We start from the raw sequence: 17,525 nt of genomic DNA on the forward strand, positions 1-17,525 counted from the left end.
GAGGCATTTTCCAAGGGGACTCACTATCCCCTCTGTTGTTTGTAATCTCCATGACCCCACTTTCAAAAAAACCAGGCCTCGGATACCAAACATCTAAAATATCAAGTCAAATCAACCATCTGCTGTACATGGATGATCTGAAGTTGTATGGAAAGTCCCAGTCAGAAATCGAATCACTGCTAAACACTGTCCGTATATTCAGTAGCGATATATCAATGGAGTTTGGACTAGACAAGTGTGCTGCATTAATAATGAACAGAGGAAAAATAAGAAAAACAGAAGGAATAGAACTGCCCAATGGAAGCAAGATCAAGAACCTGGAAGAGAAAGAACATGACAGATACTTGGGTATTCTCCAGGCTGATAACATTGCACACACTGAAGTGAAAAGAAAAATAGGAAGTGAATACATCAGGAGAGTTCGAAAAATCCTCAAGTCCAAACTCAATGGTGGGAACACCATACAAGCCATAAACACCTGGGCTATACCTGTTATCAGATGCACTGCAGGAATAATAGACTGGACCCAGGCTGAGCTAGAGACGTTGGATCGTAAGACCAGGAAAATCATGACCATCAATCATGCTCTGCACGCCCGCAGTGATGTAGATAGGCTATACCTCCTTCGCAGCTCAGGTGGAAGAGGAATGCTGCAGGTCCATCAAACAATAGAGGAGGAGAAAAGAGGCCTTGAAGAATATATCAAGGACAGTGAAGAAGATGCACTTAAAATGGTCAATAACGCAAACTATTCAACACCAATGAAAGAAAGCAGACCTACAAGAAAGAACAAGTCAAGAACCGAGCAGAAAAATGGAAAAATAAGCCACTGCATGGTCAATATTTGCACAATATAAGTGGAAAATCAGACATCACCAAGACCTGGCAATGGCTTAAGAATGGCTACTTGAAGAAAGAAACAGAGGGTTTTAATACTGGCTGCACAAGAACAGGCACTAAGAACAAATGCAATAAGAGCCAAAGTCGAAAAATCAACAACAAACAGCAAGTGCCGCCTTTGTAAAGAAGCAGATGAAACCGTGGACCACCTAATCAGCTGTTGTAAAAAGATCGCACAGACTGACTACAAACAAAGGCATGACAAGGTAGCAGAGATGAAACACTGGAACATCTGCAAAAAATACAAGCTACCTGTAGCCAAAAATTGGTGAGACCATAAAATTGAAAAAGTTGAAGAAAATGAAGATGTAAAAATATTATGGGACTTCTGACTACAATCAGACAAACATCTGCCACACAGTACACCAGATATAACTGTAGTTGAGAAGAAAGAAAAACAAGTCAAAATAATCAACATAGCAATACCAGGGGATAGCAGAATAGAAGAAAAAGAAATAGAAAAAAATCACCAAATTCAAAGATCTACAAATTGAAATTGAAAGGCTGTGGCAGAAAAAGACCAAAATAATCCCAGTGGCAATTGGCACCCTGGGTGCAGTTCCAAAAGACCTTGAAGAGCACCTCAACACCATAGGGGCCACAGAAATCACTATCAGCCAATTACAAAAAGCAGCTTTACTGGGAACAGCCTATATTCTGCGACGATATCTATAATAACCAACAGTATTGATGATAAAATTCAGCCATCCCATGTCCTTGGGAAGGACTCGATGTCTGGATAAAACAAACCAGTCAATAACACCTGTCTGACTGTGTAAACAAGAAAAAAATAATAATTATATTATTATTATTATTATTATAAATAATAATTCGATTTCTATACATGCATACACCAGATGTAGGTGTCACATTCTGTAGTTGTGAGAAAAGTCTGATGCAACAATTAGCACTTGCAGAGTGACTGATTCACACTGCTGCAAGAGTAGTTTTTAAAGTGCCTGTATTTTAATGTGCAAAAGTGTGACTGGTAGAGTATCTTTTGGTGCCTGTATGTGGATTGGATGTTGATTTTTCAAAAAAGATGATATTGTCTGAGCTGGCCCCACCTACCACACAATTAGAGATGTGCATGAGTGTCTCCACCATGCCTTTCCCCTTCCCCTAATTGCATGAGGCAATATTTGTCTGAAACGTCCCCATATCTAGACTATGTGTGAAGGATTTTTTGCTTGTGCACATTTCTAATCGTGTAGTGGGTAGTGCTGGTTCAGAAGTATCATATGAACATAAGAACAGCCCTGCTGAATCAGGCTCAAGTCCTGTCTAGTCCAGCATCCTGTTTCCTAACCGATGCCTCTGAGCAGCCCACAGCTAAAAGGTGAGGGTATGCCCTTTCTCCTGCTGTTGCTCCCCTGCAACAGATATTTAGAGACATCTTGTCTCTGAGGCTGGAGGTGGCCTATAGCCAGACTAGCAGCCATTGATAAACTGGCCCACTCTTACTTCTCATGATATACCACTAAATAAGTGATACATGAAATTTGTAGATATAATTTAGCGCATAAAAGGATATGCTAATAACATCTAAAAGTGTAAATTTTTTAATTCCAAAATGATTATAAATTTACTCAGTTTTACCCTAGGGTTCCTAAGTATAGTAATTTTTGCCATTTGAGAAACTAGAAAGTGGAAAGTTGAAACTAAAAGCCATCAGCATTGTAGTAAGTTCAGGGAACACTTTATCTGAGCTTAAAATTAGGATGTAGACCTTAGCATTATCAAGCAGAAACAAAGATTCCATTTCAAAGTCCTATTTCAGTCTTAGAAAATAAATATATTTTTATAATTCAGTTTAAGGAATGGCAGTAAATGTGGACCTTCAGGTATACTGTACTGTTGTAATATACTTTAAAAATATTGGCATTTCTTGAGTTTGTTTGATAGGAATTGGTGTTAGAAATGTTCATAGCTTCTGATTATTTCACTTTGTGCTTCATAGACTTCAGAAAATGGAAGGCTTACATTAACTAGCTTTTCAGCTCTCTTGTGTGATAGTTTGTTGTGTGTGTGTGTGTGTTCGATTCATCAGTTTCCTTCACTTGATGCAGAAGATGAAGGAATCTGACAAGTGAGAATGAAGAGAGCCTGAAATCTACAAATTCCCTGCAACACAGTTGCAATAGTACATTTTGCAGACTCCCAAACTGCAGTCTTGGATCAAATATCAGGAGCTTTTTCAGACAGCAGGCTTTACCACAAGTTTACCTTGAGGCTTTACTGCAAGTTCGACCATAATGGATGATCTGACACAGATTTTTTAAAAAAACAAAAACAAAAAAACCCCACCTCTGACATAAATCAGGTTAAGTTCCAATATGGAGGGAAAACCCCAAATCGGATGTGAAGTGCTCTCTAAAATATTACAGACTTCGGGGTAAATCTGGCCGATATGTGAACACACACTTACCCTTCCAAAGTAAAGTCACTGTCTGAAAAAGCTCTTGGAGATGTTCTTTACTGGGCATCTTGAATACCTTTTCAACATCCTGCCCTAAGAGTGTTTCTTGTTTAGTAATTCCCTCAAATGCAATTGCAGTGTTATCACAAAGATTACTACTTTTTGGATTTTGGACCCAAGAGCTTTGCAGTAGTTGAATTTGACTATAACAATATTGTTTTAAAATACTGCTTTAAAAAGTATTTTACTTACTATCCCAAAAAGAAAATAATTTATTGAAGTTTTTTCAATTTTTCAATTTCAGACTTAGGGAGAGGGGAAACAAGGGGGAAACCTATCAAACTCATTTTTAAAAGTGGAGTGAGAATCAGAGTAGTGGTTCTGCTTGCAGTGTTTTTGCTTGATTAATAATAATAATAACAGAGAAATAATAAATAAATAAAATTAGAGTTGAGGTGGTGATTATATTTATTCTCTTTGAAAACTGTTACAATCATAAGGCTATATATTGCACATATGCTGACATAAGGTGCCTTTTCCATTGACACAGGTACATTGTGTGGCCATGAAAATAGTCATGTTGTTAATGGAATGATGACCCTCTTAGACAGTTCAACTTTGCTAAAAGCATGTCTTTCCCATCCTGTGATGGACGGGTGAGTCTTTAATAGTGGCATTTTAAATTATTAAATGTGCACCAAAGCAAGTAATTCTATAACATTATATAGTGGTGCATACAGTATCATTTGAATGTAATAAATTGGGACATGTTTGTGTTAAATTGGGAAGAGTTTGTGTTACATGAACATGAAGTATGAGTAACTTGAGTAACATCTTTACCTGTAATGTGGAAATGGGATTTGCAGATCTCACCTGTGATGAGTCCTGTGATCTTCAACAGTCAACTAGGGCAGATGACTCTCACCTTTGAAGATAACTTTGAACATTATATCAGAAGTGGGAGAAGAAGAATTATGAGTAGCATAATGAGAAAGTAGCATAATGAAAGAGATTCTTTCCCTGCTTTAAAATGCCTTTCTCACATATGTGTTCATGGGTGAAACAGCATGTGATGACTTATCCACATGGAAGAGCAATCTCGGTTCAAACACCACAGATAGAGGTTTTATAAGAGCCCCTGGTGGCGCAGTGGTAAAAACTGCCGCCCTGTTCGATCCTGACCAGGGGCTCAAGGTTGACTCAGCCTTCCATCCTTCCGAGGTCGGTAAAATGAGTACCCAGAATGTTGGGGGCAATATGCTAAATCATTGTAAACCGCTTAGAGAGCTCCGGCTATAGAGCGGTATATAAATGTAAGTGCTATTGCTATTGCTATTATATTGCCTTTTGCATGGTGCTTCTCAATGGAGCTTGTTCATACAGTCATCTGTGAGTCATCAAATGATGTACATATATGTGTGAAGTGGCTCTATGCAATATATGATCTGGTTCTATATATTCAGTCAACTTTGTGCTGTGTATTGTTGCTAAACAAACATAAGACTCTGGAGTTCCATATGATATCTCTGTGTTTCGTGTTGTATATGTTGAAAATATAGTCTGGATTCACACGATCACAAGCATCCTGGTTAAAAGGTTAATTGGGATTAGTGAGCCCAGTGGAGCTGATTGTGCAAACCCAGAATATCAGGGCAATCCTAGTCAAACCACTCCAGTTTACCAGCATTTAACCAGGATAGTTAACCAGGATTCAGATGAAGCTCTACTGCTCGTGCCTAGCCTTTTGTACTAAAACTAAGCTTTCTCAGTGATGGTAATACGCCTCTATGGGACCTATCTGCTTGGTTGATTTCCTTTTGGTTTTTTGGACAACAGGTCAGGCACAGGGCTTTTGCAGTGGTGAGGTTATCTTTGGATATATTTTGTATGGCTGCGCTGGTGTGTTTTGTTTATTAGAGGGGATCCAAAAGCTTTTATAGATCACTGCTACAAATTTATGGTTATGTACAAGCAAAGTCAACAGGTTATGCAGGTTCTCCAACTCTGAATACTAATACAATTGCAATCTGGTTTCCTCTTTTTTCTTATATTGAAGCTCTTGCCCCCCAGTCTGGCACATACCTCCAAAATTCAAGTTTATATATTGCTAGTCTGTTGTGGGTGTAATAAGTGTAACTCTCCTACATTTCCCCTTTGTTCCTTATGCTGCAGATCTCAGTTAATTGATAATGCTTTAATACAAAAAGTACTTTTTATCATTATGCAACTATTATTATTTATATTTGGTTTTCAATATTTAGGTGTATGTTTTCTTCCATGAGGGGTGGGAAAAGAAGACAAACACAGCACTGATAATTATGTATATTTTTTTAATTTTTCTCTGTCTGTAGGTACCTTGGCATCAATCCAATTGCCATGGAATTTCACATAGAACCACATCACAGTGTTTCAGCATCTTGGTCTATATGGTTTACAAACAATTTTGATTTTAACATTGTGCTAAACAATGTCTATGTTGCAGGAGAAACTAAGGATGTTTTAAAGGTGGGTCTGTGTTTTAGGTCCCACTATGTCCTTTTACTTAAATGAACAAAAGCAAGCTATTGCAGCTATTCTCCTTGGACTATCTATTTGCAGCATTAACAAATACATAAAGACAAGTTATGTTTTGTGACTGATATAAATTATGTGCACTTGTAAGCATTTGCTAACTTTATGTACAGTAACTTACTTTGGCTTTTATTAGCTATGGGAGATGAGGATTGCTATTTAGGACATTGGAATTCTAGATCAGCCACTGCCAGACTTGCTCAGCCTCCTTTTCTTTACTGGAGCTTCAAAATGTTGCCAAACAATGCCAATATATTTTCAAGTCCTTTTTTCACAAGCAGCTGAGACTGCCAAGATGCTGAATTTTTGTCTGTTTATCTATCTATCTATCTATCTATCTATCTATCTATCTATCTATCTATCTATCTATCGTATTTCTATACCGCCTGATATATGCATCCGTAGGTGGTATACAGAGTTAAATCACAACAAATGTAAAACAGATCTAATCTGCCTACTTTCATTTATCTTTGCCTACTGTCTCTATAACTACTTTGCCTATTATCCCTATAGCTGGACTAAATTTGGTTCAAATCGAGGTCCACAAGTTAGATCTCTTGTGCCTCAAATGTTCACGTGCCATCTTGGATGGGGAGGATGACATCAATACAAACTACACCACTGAGATGTTGATATTGAGATGTGTCACTCACTATAAATGCAGCAAATATGGTTCAAATTGGTTGGTTAGTCACAAGTTAGTGCACTTGCACCTCAGTAGTTCACACGTCTGCCATCTTGGATTGGGGTGGATGACATAATCACAAATTACACCATTGGGGCATCCATATGTGTCCCTACAGCTTTAGCAAATTTGGTTCAAATCAGGCGGGTCACAGGTTAGCCTACTGGTGCCTCAAAAATTTACGCATCCGCCATCTTGAATTGGGGTGGATGACATCATCACAATCTAGGTCGTTGAGGTATCACTATTTGTCCCTGCAACTGTACCTGATTTGTTTCATATTGGTCTAGGCGTTGCGAAGTTGATGTGGGCGCCCACACATGGACACATAAAATGACAGGTGATCTCAGAAGCCTACTGGAAAGTCGGCTAATAAAAACAGTTAAAATTTCACAAGACAAATAAAGATATCATAAGATAAAAATACAATAAATAGTTTAAAATTAATTTCAATTAGAAGCTGGAGAAAACAGGTGCTTCTTGAGGGTCTTCCAAAAAGCAAACAGAGAAGGAGATGCTCTTATTTCAACAGGAAGCATTTTCCAAAGCTCTGAGGCAGCCACAGAGAAGGCCCATTCTTGAGTCACCACTAAATGAGCTGGCGGCAAACATAACCGGACCTCTCCAGATGATCTTAGTGGGCGACAGGGTTCATTACAAAGAAGATGCTCTCTTAAGTACTCTAGACCCAAGCCATTGAGGGCTTTATAAGTAATAACCAGCACTTTGTATTTGACTAGCTGTCAGTATGCCAACATATTGGCAGCTAATGCAATTTTTAAAAATTGGTTTTATAGGGTCCCTTTGGGTTGTCCTGGAACCAGTCTTGCTGCTGTATTCTGTACCAATTGTAGTTTCAAGACAAGGCAGCCCCATGTAGAGTGCATTGCAGAACTCATGTGCTAGTAACCTAGAGGTTACTAGCACATCCACCACTGTTTTATAGGGTGTGCAATTCGGGATTTCGGGTGATTCGGCTCGGACCCGAACCGAATCACCCCTGTTCTGTTTTGTGCCCGAATCTGGGTCACCCGAATCACCCTTGATTCGGTTCAGATTTGGATTTAATCCGAACCTGAATCGATTCGGGGGGGTAAAAAGGGGCCCAGGGGCAAAATTTTGGGGTGGGGTGGTAGTGCCCAATGGGTAGAGTCTACCACCCCAATTTCAGGGGGATTGGGCAAAATCCTGATTTTTGGTGAATTTTTAAAGTTTTAGTGACTTTGGGGCAGTTCGGGGGCATAGCATGGGATCTGGGCAAAAGGAGTGGGGTGGGGTGGTAGTGCCTAATGGGTGCAGGCTACCACCCCAATTTCAGGGGGATTGGGCAAAGGGCTGATTTTTGGTAAATTTCTGAAAATTTCATGTCTTTGGGGCAGATTGGGGCATATTGGGGCAGAAAGTGGGGCCTGGGGCAGAATAGTGGGGTGGGGTGGTAGTGTCTAATGGGTGGAGGCTACCACCCCAATTTCAGGGGGTTTGGACAAAGGGCTGATTTTTTGAGAATTTTTGAAGTTTTAGTGACTTTGGGGCAGTTTGGGGGCAGAAAGTGGATCTGCCCCAAAGGAGTGGGGTGGGCTGGTAGATAGTGCCTAATGGGTGGAGGCTACCACCCCAATTTCAGGGGGATTGGGCAGAGGGCTGATTTTTTGAGAATTTTTGAAGTTTTGGTGTCTTTGGGGCAGATTGGGGCAGAAAGTGGATCTGCCCCAAAGGAGTGGGGTGGGCTGGTAGATAGTGCCTAATGGGTGGAGGCTTCTCTATGATAGATTCTCATTCTATCATAGCAAATGAGCTATTTTTCAATTAAACAACTCTCATGACCCCACTTTCACTTTTTCACACTTTCCTTTACTATGAATAATATGAGGAAGTAATCAATTTAGCACACTTCACCTTATGAAGACAAACCTCATACAAATAAATTCACCATAATTCACCCCCTGCCCAATCACTCTTAAATTGGGGATGGGTGGTAGCCTCCACCCATTAGGCACTATCTACCAGCCCACCCCACTCCTTTGGGGCAGATCCACTTTCTGCCCCCAAACTGCCCCAAAGTCACTAAAACTTCAAAAATTCTCAAAAAATCAGCCCTTTGTCCAAACCCCCTGAAATTGGGGTGGTAGCCTCCACCCATTAGACACTACCACCCCACCCCACTATTCTGCCCCAGGCCCCACTTTCTGCCCCAATATGCCCCAATCTGCCCCAAAGACATGAAATTTTCAGAAATTTACCAAAAATCAGCCCTTTGCCCAATCCCCCTGAAATTGGGGTGGTAGCCTGCACCCATTAGGCACTACCACCCCACCCCACTCCTTTTGCCCAGATCCCATGCTATGCCCCCGAACTGCCCCAAAGTCACTAAAACTTTTAAAAATCGCCAAAAATCAACCGTAAACCGAATCACCCAAATTTTTCATGCCCGAAATTCGGATGATTCGGCTCGTGCCCGAAAAATATCAGTGGACATCGGGGGTGATTCGGTTAGGCCCCGAATCACCCGAAATTGTTCGTTTTGGGCACAGATCGTTCTGTGCCCGAAATTTTTTGCACATCCCTACTGTTTTAAAGTCCTTTACCTCCAGAAATGGAAGTAGCTGACGTTTCGGCTGAAGCTGATAAAAAGCGCTCCTGGCCACTGCCTCAACCTGAGAAACCAAAGAGAGTTTTGTATCCTAGAGCACTCCTGAGCCACTTACTTGGTCTTTCAGTGGGAGTGTAACGACATCCAGAACAGGCAAATCTAAACCATCTCTTGAGTCCTGACCACCCACAGTCAGTAGTAGTAGTAGTAGTAGTAATTAATAATAATAATAAATAATAATAATAATACCACCCTTCCAAAGTCACTGGAGGTACTGGGGTGGATAGGACCAGTTACTCTTCCCCTGCTAAATAAAGAGACTCCGACTTATTTAGTTTCAACTTCAGTTTGTTATCCCTCATCCAGCTCATACTGCCTCAAGGCAGGCATTTAGAGAGATTATGCCATTTCCAGATGATGCTGATATGGAGAAATAGATCTGGGTGTTAGCATATTGAGAACATCCTGGACCAAACCTCCTGATGATCTCTCCCAGCAATTTCTTGTAGGTGTTTAAGAGCATTGGAGACATGTTAAAGAGCATTGATGTTGCAGGAGAACTAAAGAGCATTGGCATGTTAAAGAACACTGGAGAATTTTGTACTTCTTGCCTGATTCCATATTTGTACAACATAAATGACAGAACCGAAGTATATGTTCAGCTGTGCTTGTACCTTAATGAGATGCATTTCTGAACTTAAGGTTGGATTCAGCCTTTCCCTATGCCATTGGGTGTATGCAGCCTGCCAAAGTACACCTTTCCATTTGTGCAAAAGCTGCATACATGGGTGATCTGGAGGGATCAGTAGTAGGGTGCTCTCATTAACATGTCAGCAGGAGGGGCTAGGATTATGCAGTAAGAACTGGGTTGCCCCCCACTCTTCTCTTTATTGCCATCTTAAAAGAATCTGACAGTCTTTTCTCAAGGATTTAGCATGTTGTTGCATTAGAAGCAATATGTGCATATATATGCTCTGTGTGGTCAGCTTAATCTGATGTTTTTGTCATTAGGTTCTGAACTTCACGAATCCTTTGACTCTACCTCCAGGCTGTTGGAATGTTTTTTCTTTGAAACTCTATGTCAAAGAATCTGTAACAAGTTTGTTTACTAATGTTTTTGTGACCACAAATGTTGGAGTGATACTTGAGATACCACTACAGATTTATTCTGCTTTGTCCCAGGTATGTTATTGATCTGAATTGCACATGTGTAGGTAGATATGATTTGAGTAGTGGAATTAATTGTGGAGTGATATTGTCTCTTCTAGTGGATATTAGACAGAGAAGTTGAACCAGGAAAAATTAGGTTCATCACTAATTTTGATTTTTTGTTTGTGTGTTTAAATCCGAGTTCAGTTCCAGATTTAACACTTCACTTTAAGTTCAGACAGTTTGAAAATATTCTCAATGGAATGTATGTACTTCAAACTCTTTTGCTTGCAAGGTAATTCTATAAAAGGAATACAATGAAAAGCATATACCTTGAGGGGAGAAAAAATTATTGGGCAAAATCCAGACTAGCTACTCATGATGAAATTACATTGCAATTAAACAATATAGTGATGACTAATTTAAGGCACATTAATTCCAGTGAGGCTTAATCTCTGGATGTTGCCCATTATTTTTAACTACTTGTTTTTGAATATTTAAAGGCTTTGAGAAACAAATTATATGCAACAGGAGAAATAAAAAATAAATAATAATAAAAATGAAGTGCCAGATTAATGAAACCATGACTTTTGAACCAGTTACTGCTACTTTTTTGGGTTCAGATTCAAGGCAATCAAGAAGGAGAAATACTCTCTGGATTCAATCATTCTCTTTATTCCGGTCAATGACCAGCTTAACAACTACTTTAAAAACTCTGAATTGGTTTTTGGGTTAAGGTTTGGTTTAACTCGCTGGTGATTATTTTGGGTTAGGGTTAGGGTTAATGTTAACCATAGAATTTAAAAGGTAGGGAAACTCTTACAGATCTAATGAAGTAGTAATTTTATATGAATCCACAGAAGCATCCAAACTCATTTGGTATTGTTCTTCAATCTCAATAAGAGAAGGAGCATGAATCCAGGATGCTCTCAGACCCTTTGCACAGTGCTGTAAATGACAGGAAGAGAAAGTTTGTGCATACAAACCTGCACTCTGCATGTATCTATCTTCCAGTAATGCAGATGGCTCTTAATTTAAGAATCAACCGAACATGAACGTGCAACTACTTGCCATTACTACTTGACTTGTAGTACAAAAAATGGGCTGAAATTTTTTATTTTATCTCATTGTTTGCACAAAGTAATTTTATTATAAAAACATTGCAATGATCATAGGGCTGGTTTTCATACTTTACTTTTAGATTCTTAATGTGCATAGTGCTGACTTACCAAATTTTCAATTAATCTTTTTCAGCAGGGAGATCTTCATTTTGAAGCCATAGCACATTATGATATGTACTGTTCTTTGAGAATGTCAGACACAGGTAAATGTAGAATAAAGTAGTTTCTGTTTCTGGCCAGTGTTCCCTCTAAAGTTTTTTATTATGAGTGAGTGGAAAGATTTTTGTTCTGGGTGGCAGTATCAAGGCAGTGTGTGCACATCACTCTCTCTCTCACACACACGGAAAGAATTAATGTGCAAAAAATAAATTAATACTCCCCCCTCCCCCAGTGTTTGCTCTATTTTTTTTCATAATGGGCAGTTTTCTAATGGGCAGTTTTCTAATGAGCAGCCAAACACTTGCCTACTTTTTCATTCAGGAATGCCTTCCATGCTTCCATGTGTGTGCGTGCACACACACACACACACACACACTCCCCAACATAACTTCATGGTTAAAGTGTCCAAAAAATGCAAACTACAAATAATTGAATCTATGCATATAATAATGAAAAACAGATTAAAACAGAAAAATAGAAGATTTGCTTCCAAATTGAAAGTTGTGATCAGGCAGATATTTGCTATCATTAACAATAATTAATTAAATTCCAGCAAGAGGCCAGCCATTATCAAAACTACTAGAAAGAGCCTAATTTGACTGGGGGCAGGGGAGTGGGTGGGTGGGTGGGTGGGTAGAGAAAGAGGCAGGTGTGGGGAAACCTCAACACCCGCAGTGTGGAAGAAGCTTTTCCAGTGCCTTACCTACACAGCAGAAACTTCCAGATTTCACAAACAGCCACTCTTTTCCTTTTCCTTCCCCCACTGCCTGATGCCAATTCTAGGGGATGCAGCATTTCTTTCTTTCTCCCCCCACCCAAAACTAGCTCTCTTCCCAGCTGTTTCCCGCACACTCATTGCTGCCCCCCCCGCCACCGCCACCGCATTGTTACAGGGAGGTGAGGGGAGGTTATTTACTCATCGCCATTCTCCCCACTGCCACTGCCGCTTCTCTCCCTGTCTCTTCTCTCCCTGCAGCAGCCCCTGTAACCATTCTCACTGCTGCCACCATCGCTTCTCTCCCTGCAGCTGCCCCAGCGTGCTTCTCTCCCTGTTGTTGCTTTTCTCCCTGCAGCTGCCTCCATCACCATTCTCTCTGCCACATCCTGGCGGGGAAATCAGCTCTCCCGCTCTTACTGTGGCAGAGGAGAATTAGAAATGGTGAGAGACACATATGTGCCCCAGCACTATTTTCAGGAAGGTACTTGCTGCCCTAAGAACAGGAGAATCAGAGAGCCGATCTTCCTGCTCTGGCCAAGGCCTTCCCTCTTCAGTCCCTCCAGGGGCAGGGAGATCCTCTGGGAATGGGGTGGGGAAGGGATGGCAGGGGAGCCACCTGCCTCTGGCTGCCAGGGGAGGGAACTGGAGGTGGAGGGAGTGAAGTGCAGAGCAGGGAGAGGAGGAAGCTGTGCAGCTTCTGTAATCAGCTGTGTGGAGGGCTGCCAGTTTGTGCTTGCGTGCACCTTAGAGCCTGTTTCTGGCCCTAATATGTACAAGATGAGGAATAGTATTTTGAGTAAAAATCCCCTTTTAAAACTCTCTTATTGATGTTAGAACCCTTTATCTATGCCATGTTGCACATTTATAACACAAAAATTTGCTTCATGTAATTTGTTTCTCTCACAGGCAACCTGTGGAAATTTAAACACTAGAATACATTTTTTAAAAAAGTAGTAATACATTTTCACAGCACAGAAGGTTTGGGAGTATGGCAGTGATACTAAGTTTGTGATAGGATAAAAGAAAGTGAACCAGAAGATGATGCAGCTCTGAAGGACAACAGCTGGGAATATTTTAACAAACTTAATGAGATTATTTTAGCCAGCTGAGAAGTGGAATCTTCTCTTTTACTCAGTTGGGATTTAAAAATTAAAGGTTTTCCCCTTTTAACTTTTAAATCCAAACAGTGGTGAAAGACAAGATCTGACAGGTATGTAGTAACTCCAACAAACTTTCACAATCACAGGAGAGATTGGAGTTCTGACCATCTTCTGTCATGGTGGAACTACTGATAATGCCCAGCAAATGGCATATTGGGCCCTACACGCCTGTTGAACCCAACATGATGCAAAGCCCTAATAGCTGTCATTGTGTATCAATCCTTGGGGTCCCCCCCCCCCGTGGATTCCCCTTGAAATTTAATTATTGAAGTGATAGAGCTGTATTTTTTCTTTTCTTTTTTGAAGTTGAGTGCTATGAATCAGTAAAGTAGAACATTATTTATTATTTTAGCAAACCTCCTTTGGGAAAGGAGCCTTTCTTTGGACAGTTCTACATGGCGTGTGGATTCTGATCTAGCGTATGAACTCCATGAAAAATGGCAAAAAATTAAGCACAATGAAATGTGTAGGTCTGTATAAATGCTCTTAATTTCAGTAATGCAGACTAGCATTTTTGTCTGTAATAGTAATCTTGATGTGTGTATTATTGCCTTAATAGCCCATGATTTGGAGAATAAAATTAATTAGACCTCCTAAATTAGAACAAATGCAGACATAACACTCCTAATTCTTTAACTTTGGTGCTGGTATTAACCATGGTTAAGGTTTATGTTGATGAGGATCAACTATGGTTGTTGTGACCTGGGGGCTTCCTGGGCATTAATGGTTAGCATTTGTCATGATTAAGACTGTTGTCAATTAAGTTTGAAGCTGGCAGTGGAATTTTCTCTGGAGAAGGGGGGAAATTTTGATTACTTAACTGTAATTAAGAGACTGGGAGCGCTCCATCTGCACCAGTCCTTAGAAGTGCTGAGAATCAAGTGCTTAGTTTAAGCAACAATCAACAGTAGTAAAATGTGTAAATATCTAACACAGAAGTTTACAAAGAATGATTTAGAAGGAATTGTTGAATCCAGTGATAGTGTATGAGAACTAAAAGTGTAAGGAACGTACTGAAGAGGTTAAATATAGCACAAACATGAAGGTTTTCCTGTATAGCTATTAAACGATTTTTCCTAAATAGTGATTGCCTGTTGAGACAATACAGTTGATAAGATTTTGTTTTTTAAAATATTTGTTCACAACTCAACAGGAAAAAGTTTGGGGAAATGATTCAAGTGTTCAATGAGAAGATTCCCGAGGAAGAGTCATTTGCATTCTCTTTGCCCCACTTGGTTACAGAGCTGGGTCTTACACTGAATTTTAATGCAGCTGCACCAATGAATAGCATGGTAAGGTCATTTTTGTATTGGTGGTGGTAAAAGTTTTTGTCAAAACTGTGTGCATGGTCACAGATTTTCATACTGCTTTTGAAATACAAAAGCTATTCGTGTTTACATAGGAGGTGATATTTTTTACTAAGACCAGAAGTTCTAGAGTGAACCTGCACACCTTTTGATATCTTCCCCCCACTAACCTTTTAAAACTGATTTCTAAATCCAGGTATTGGTCTTATTGAGTCTGGGATTTAAATGAATTCAGAATTACTGTTTCTCTGTTTTCCATCATAATTCACATGAAATAAAAAGAGAATTTATTTTGAGACTTCTTGGGTCACAATTGAAGAACCAGAATTTACCTAATTAACAATTTGTCTCATCTGAGTTTGATAGTTTTCTTTAGATCTGATACCTGTGACGTACGAAAAACTTCACATGCTATTATGTCATTTATGCTAAGCTGTAATTTTTGGTTAAAACCTTTTCTCTTTCCTAAAGATTTTAATCCCTCTGTTATCAGGTAGTTTTCATTCCAGTTGGAGATTCTCTGTTGAGGCCAAATTGGCTTTCCCCCTGCCCTATCATTGGATGGGGCTACGAGTGAACTAAGCTTGTTCTCAAGCAGAGGATACTGGATGTGGCTCATCAAGAAGAATACACTCTTTTGTCTGATAGATTTATTTATCCTGCCCTTATTTGATGCCTGCCCTTATTTGAGGTGCCTGCCAGATATTTTTAATATTTGGGAACCACTTGTGGTTCCCAAATATAGGAAAATATTATCTTTAGCTCGCTTCAGTACATTTCCATCTGCGGTACTAGAGGGCAGGTACAAAAAAGTCCCTTATTCAGCACGTCTTTCTTTGTGTGGTGATAAAGTGGTTGAGTCAATTACTCATATTTTATTATATTGTAAATTTTATAATGACTTTCAGGTTGCTCTTATTGATCCACACTTAAGAAATTGTTATGGCCATTCAGATCAATCTTGCACTAGCTATTTGCTTCTGGATCGAGATGCTGAGCTTACATATAATATTTGTTATTTCTCTGCGTAAACCACCCTGAGCCATTTTTGGAAGGGAGGTATAGAAATCGAATAAATAATAATAATATAATGTGGCCAAATTTCTTCTGATTTCTAAAAAGATTAGCTATGACATCTTCTACAGATCTTTAAGCTCTCTGTATTATAGCTGTTGGATGTTGTTGCTATGTTTTTTGATGCACTTTTTCCCTTTCCTCTTCCATTTTCTGATCAGTGACTGAATAAATATTATTGTATCCTATCATTTATAAATTCTTACCATTTGTAATACATTCAGTTAATTTGTCCAAAGAAAAATCTTTAGTGTATGCCTGCTTTACATTTTTTTAGAAACACAAAATAAAAGGAGGTGTTTTGCATTCAATTTACGCTATTGTTAACTGCCCAGAGACGAAAGTTCGGGACGGTGTACAAATTTGATAGATAGATAGATAGAATGTATCACTCTGTATATTTTATAACAATTCTGCACATTCCTAAACATTTCAGAAAACCAGAGTTTGTAAGGCTTTTAAAATAACTAGTACCTAAAGATGTATTCTTTTATTTCCTTGACTTGAATTTTTGCACAACAGCATGAAGTACAAATGTTTGTTTGTTTGTTATCTCTTTAGGTTAAATATTTTACATTAAGAAATCCTTCATCTTTCCCAGTTATGTTGCAACTGCTGCCTCTTTCTTATTATCCTGATCCTCGAGCTCCATTGAATCTACTCAGCAAATGGTAACGAATGAAACTGTTTAAAAATGTCCTATTTTCCTTTATAATCTGTAATTGTCTTCCTTTATTGCTATCTAAAACTACTTTTGATTTAAAGAAACACCTTGGATATTCAAGTTTTGGACTTTTCTCTGCATCTTTAGTTTGAATTACCGTATTTACCCAAATCCAAAATGACTCTGAATTTAAGATGAGACCCCTAAAAAATAAAGGTTATACCTATATACCTCAAAAAAGAAAGATTCATATGAATTGTATCACCCGAAGATTCAAATGAAGAATGTAAGCCAAATTTTACTCAGAAATAAGAGGCATTGCTTTTTAAAAAACCAACCAAAATATTGCTAGTAAACTAGATTGATGATACAGAAGAACCTTGTTAATCATGGGTCCAGCACCCGCAGTTTCGCTTATCTGTGGTCAGGTAATGGACACCCAACCTTGGTATACCTGGGGTGGGGGGAAATAGCAGGGAAAGGGTTAAACCCACATATCTGCGAGTTGGGAGTGGCCGGAAATGATCTCGGAGGTCATTTCCAACCACCATTTTGAGTTAGGGAGCCATTTTATAGCTCATTTAAACAAAAAAACCAAGGGGGGGGGGAATGCAATTTTCAGCCTACCTGCATTAGTTGTCCACCCTTGCTTTCTCTGGACCCTCCCTGAGCCAAGCAATTCACCTTCTTCCTGGATCACCTTTTGTTTTGGTCAGAAATCCTACTATCTGAGGAAAGGAGGAGAGACACTTGCTCCCCACTGGCCAGCCAGTAGTGACTGCCTCAGCAGCGCTGAAGAAAAGAAAGGGCAGGCTCCCAGACAAGCAGGTCCTAAGCCAATGTCCAGAACTGTTAGGTTCCCAGTCCATGTCTAGTGAGGAGTTCTTCTGCTGAAGTGGGCAGCATTTCTTCCCTGTCTTCCCTATGATTTCACACCTGCAGAAGTGGGGCATGGCAAGGAGGTGTGCTGGTGTGGGGGCTGCAGCGTCTGCCTCTCACAGCAACTTA

At 39.6% G+C, this 17,525-nt stretch overlaps 1 protein-coding gene across 6 annotated transcripts in view; it reads left to right on the forward strand.

Moving 5' to 3' along the window:
* The window catches only part of TMEM131L (transmembrane 131 like), a 108,316-nt gene that overhangs the window by 69,720 nt on the left and 21,071 nt on the right, over positions 1-17,525 (forward strand). For all 6 annotated transcript variants that reach the window (XR_008308376.1, XR_008308375.1, XM_053254953.1 and 3 more), the window contains 7 exons: positions 3,870-3,975; positions 5,671-5,824; positions 10,177-10,347; positions 11,569-11,638; positions 13,825-13,942; positions 14,626-14,764; positions 16,415-16,524. Coding sequence is in view for 4 of the 6 variants with exons in the window: in XM_053254953.1 (XP_053110928.1) it covers positions 3,870-3,975; positions 5,671-5,824; positions 10,177-10,347; positions 11,569-11,638; positions 13,825-13,942; positions 14,626-14,764; positions 16,415-16,524 (868 nt within the window). In the remaining 2 variants the exon portion in view is untranslated. The remainder of the gene's footprint in view (positions 1-3,869; positions 3,976-5,670; positions 5,825-10,176; positions 10,348-11,568; positions 11,639-13,824; positions 13,943-14,625; positions 14,765-16,414; positions 16,525-17,525) is intronic.

Source organism: Hemicordylus capensis, chromosome 5, assembly GCF_027244095.1.
Source record: "Hemicordylus capensis ecotype Gifberg chromosome 5, rHemCap1.1.pri, whole genome shotgun sequence".
Classification (NCBI taxonomy): Eukaryota; Metazoa; Chordata; class Lepidosauria; order Squamata; family Cordylidae; genus Hemicordylus; species Hemicordylus capensis.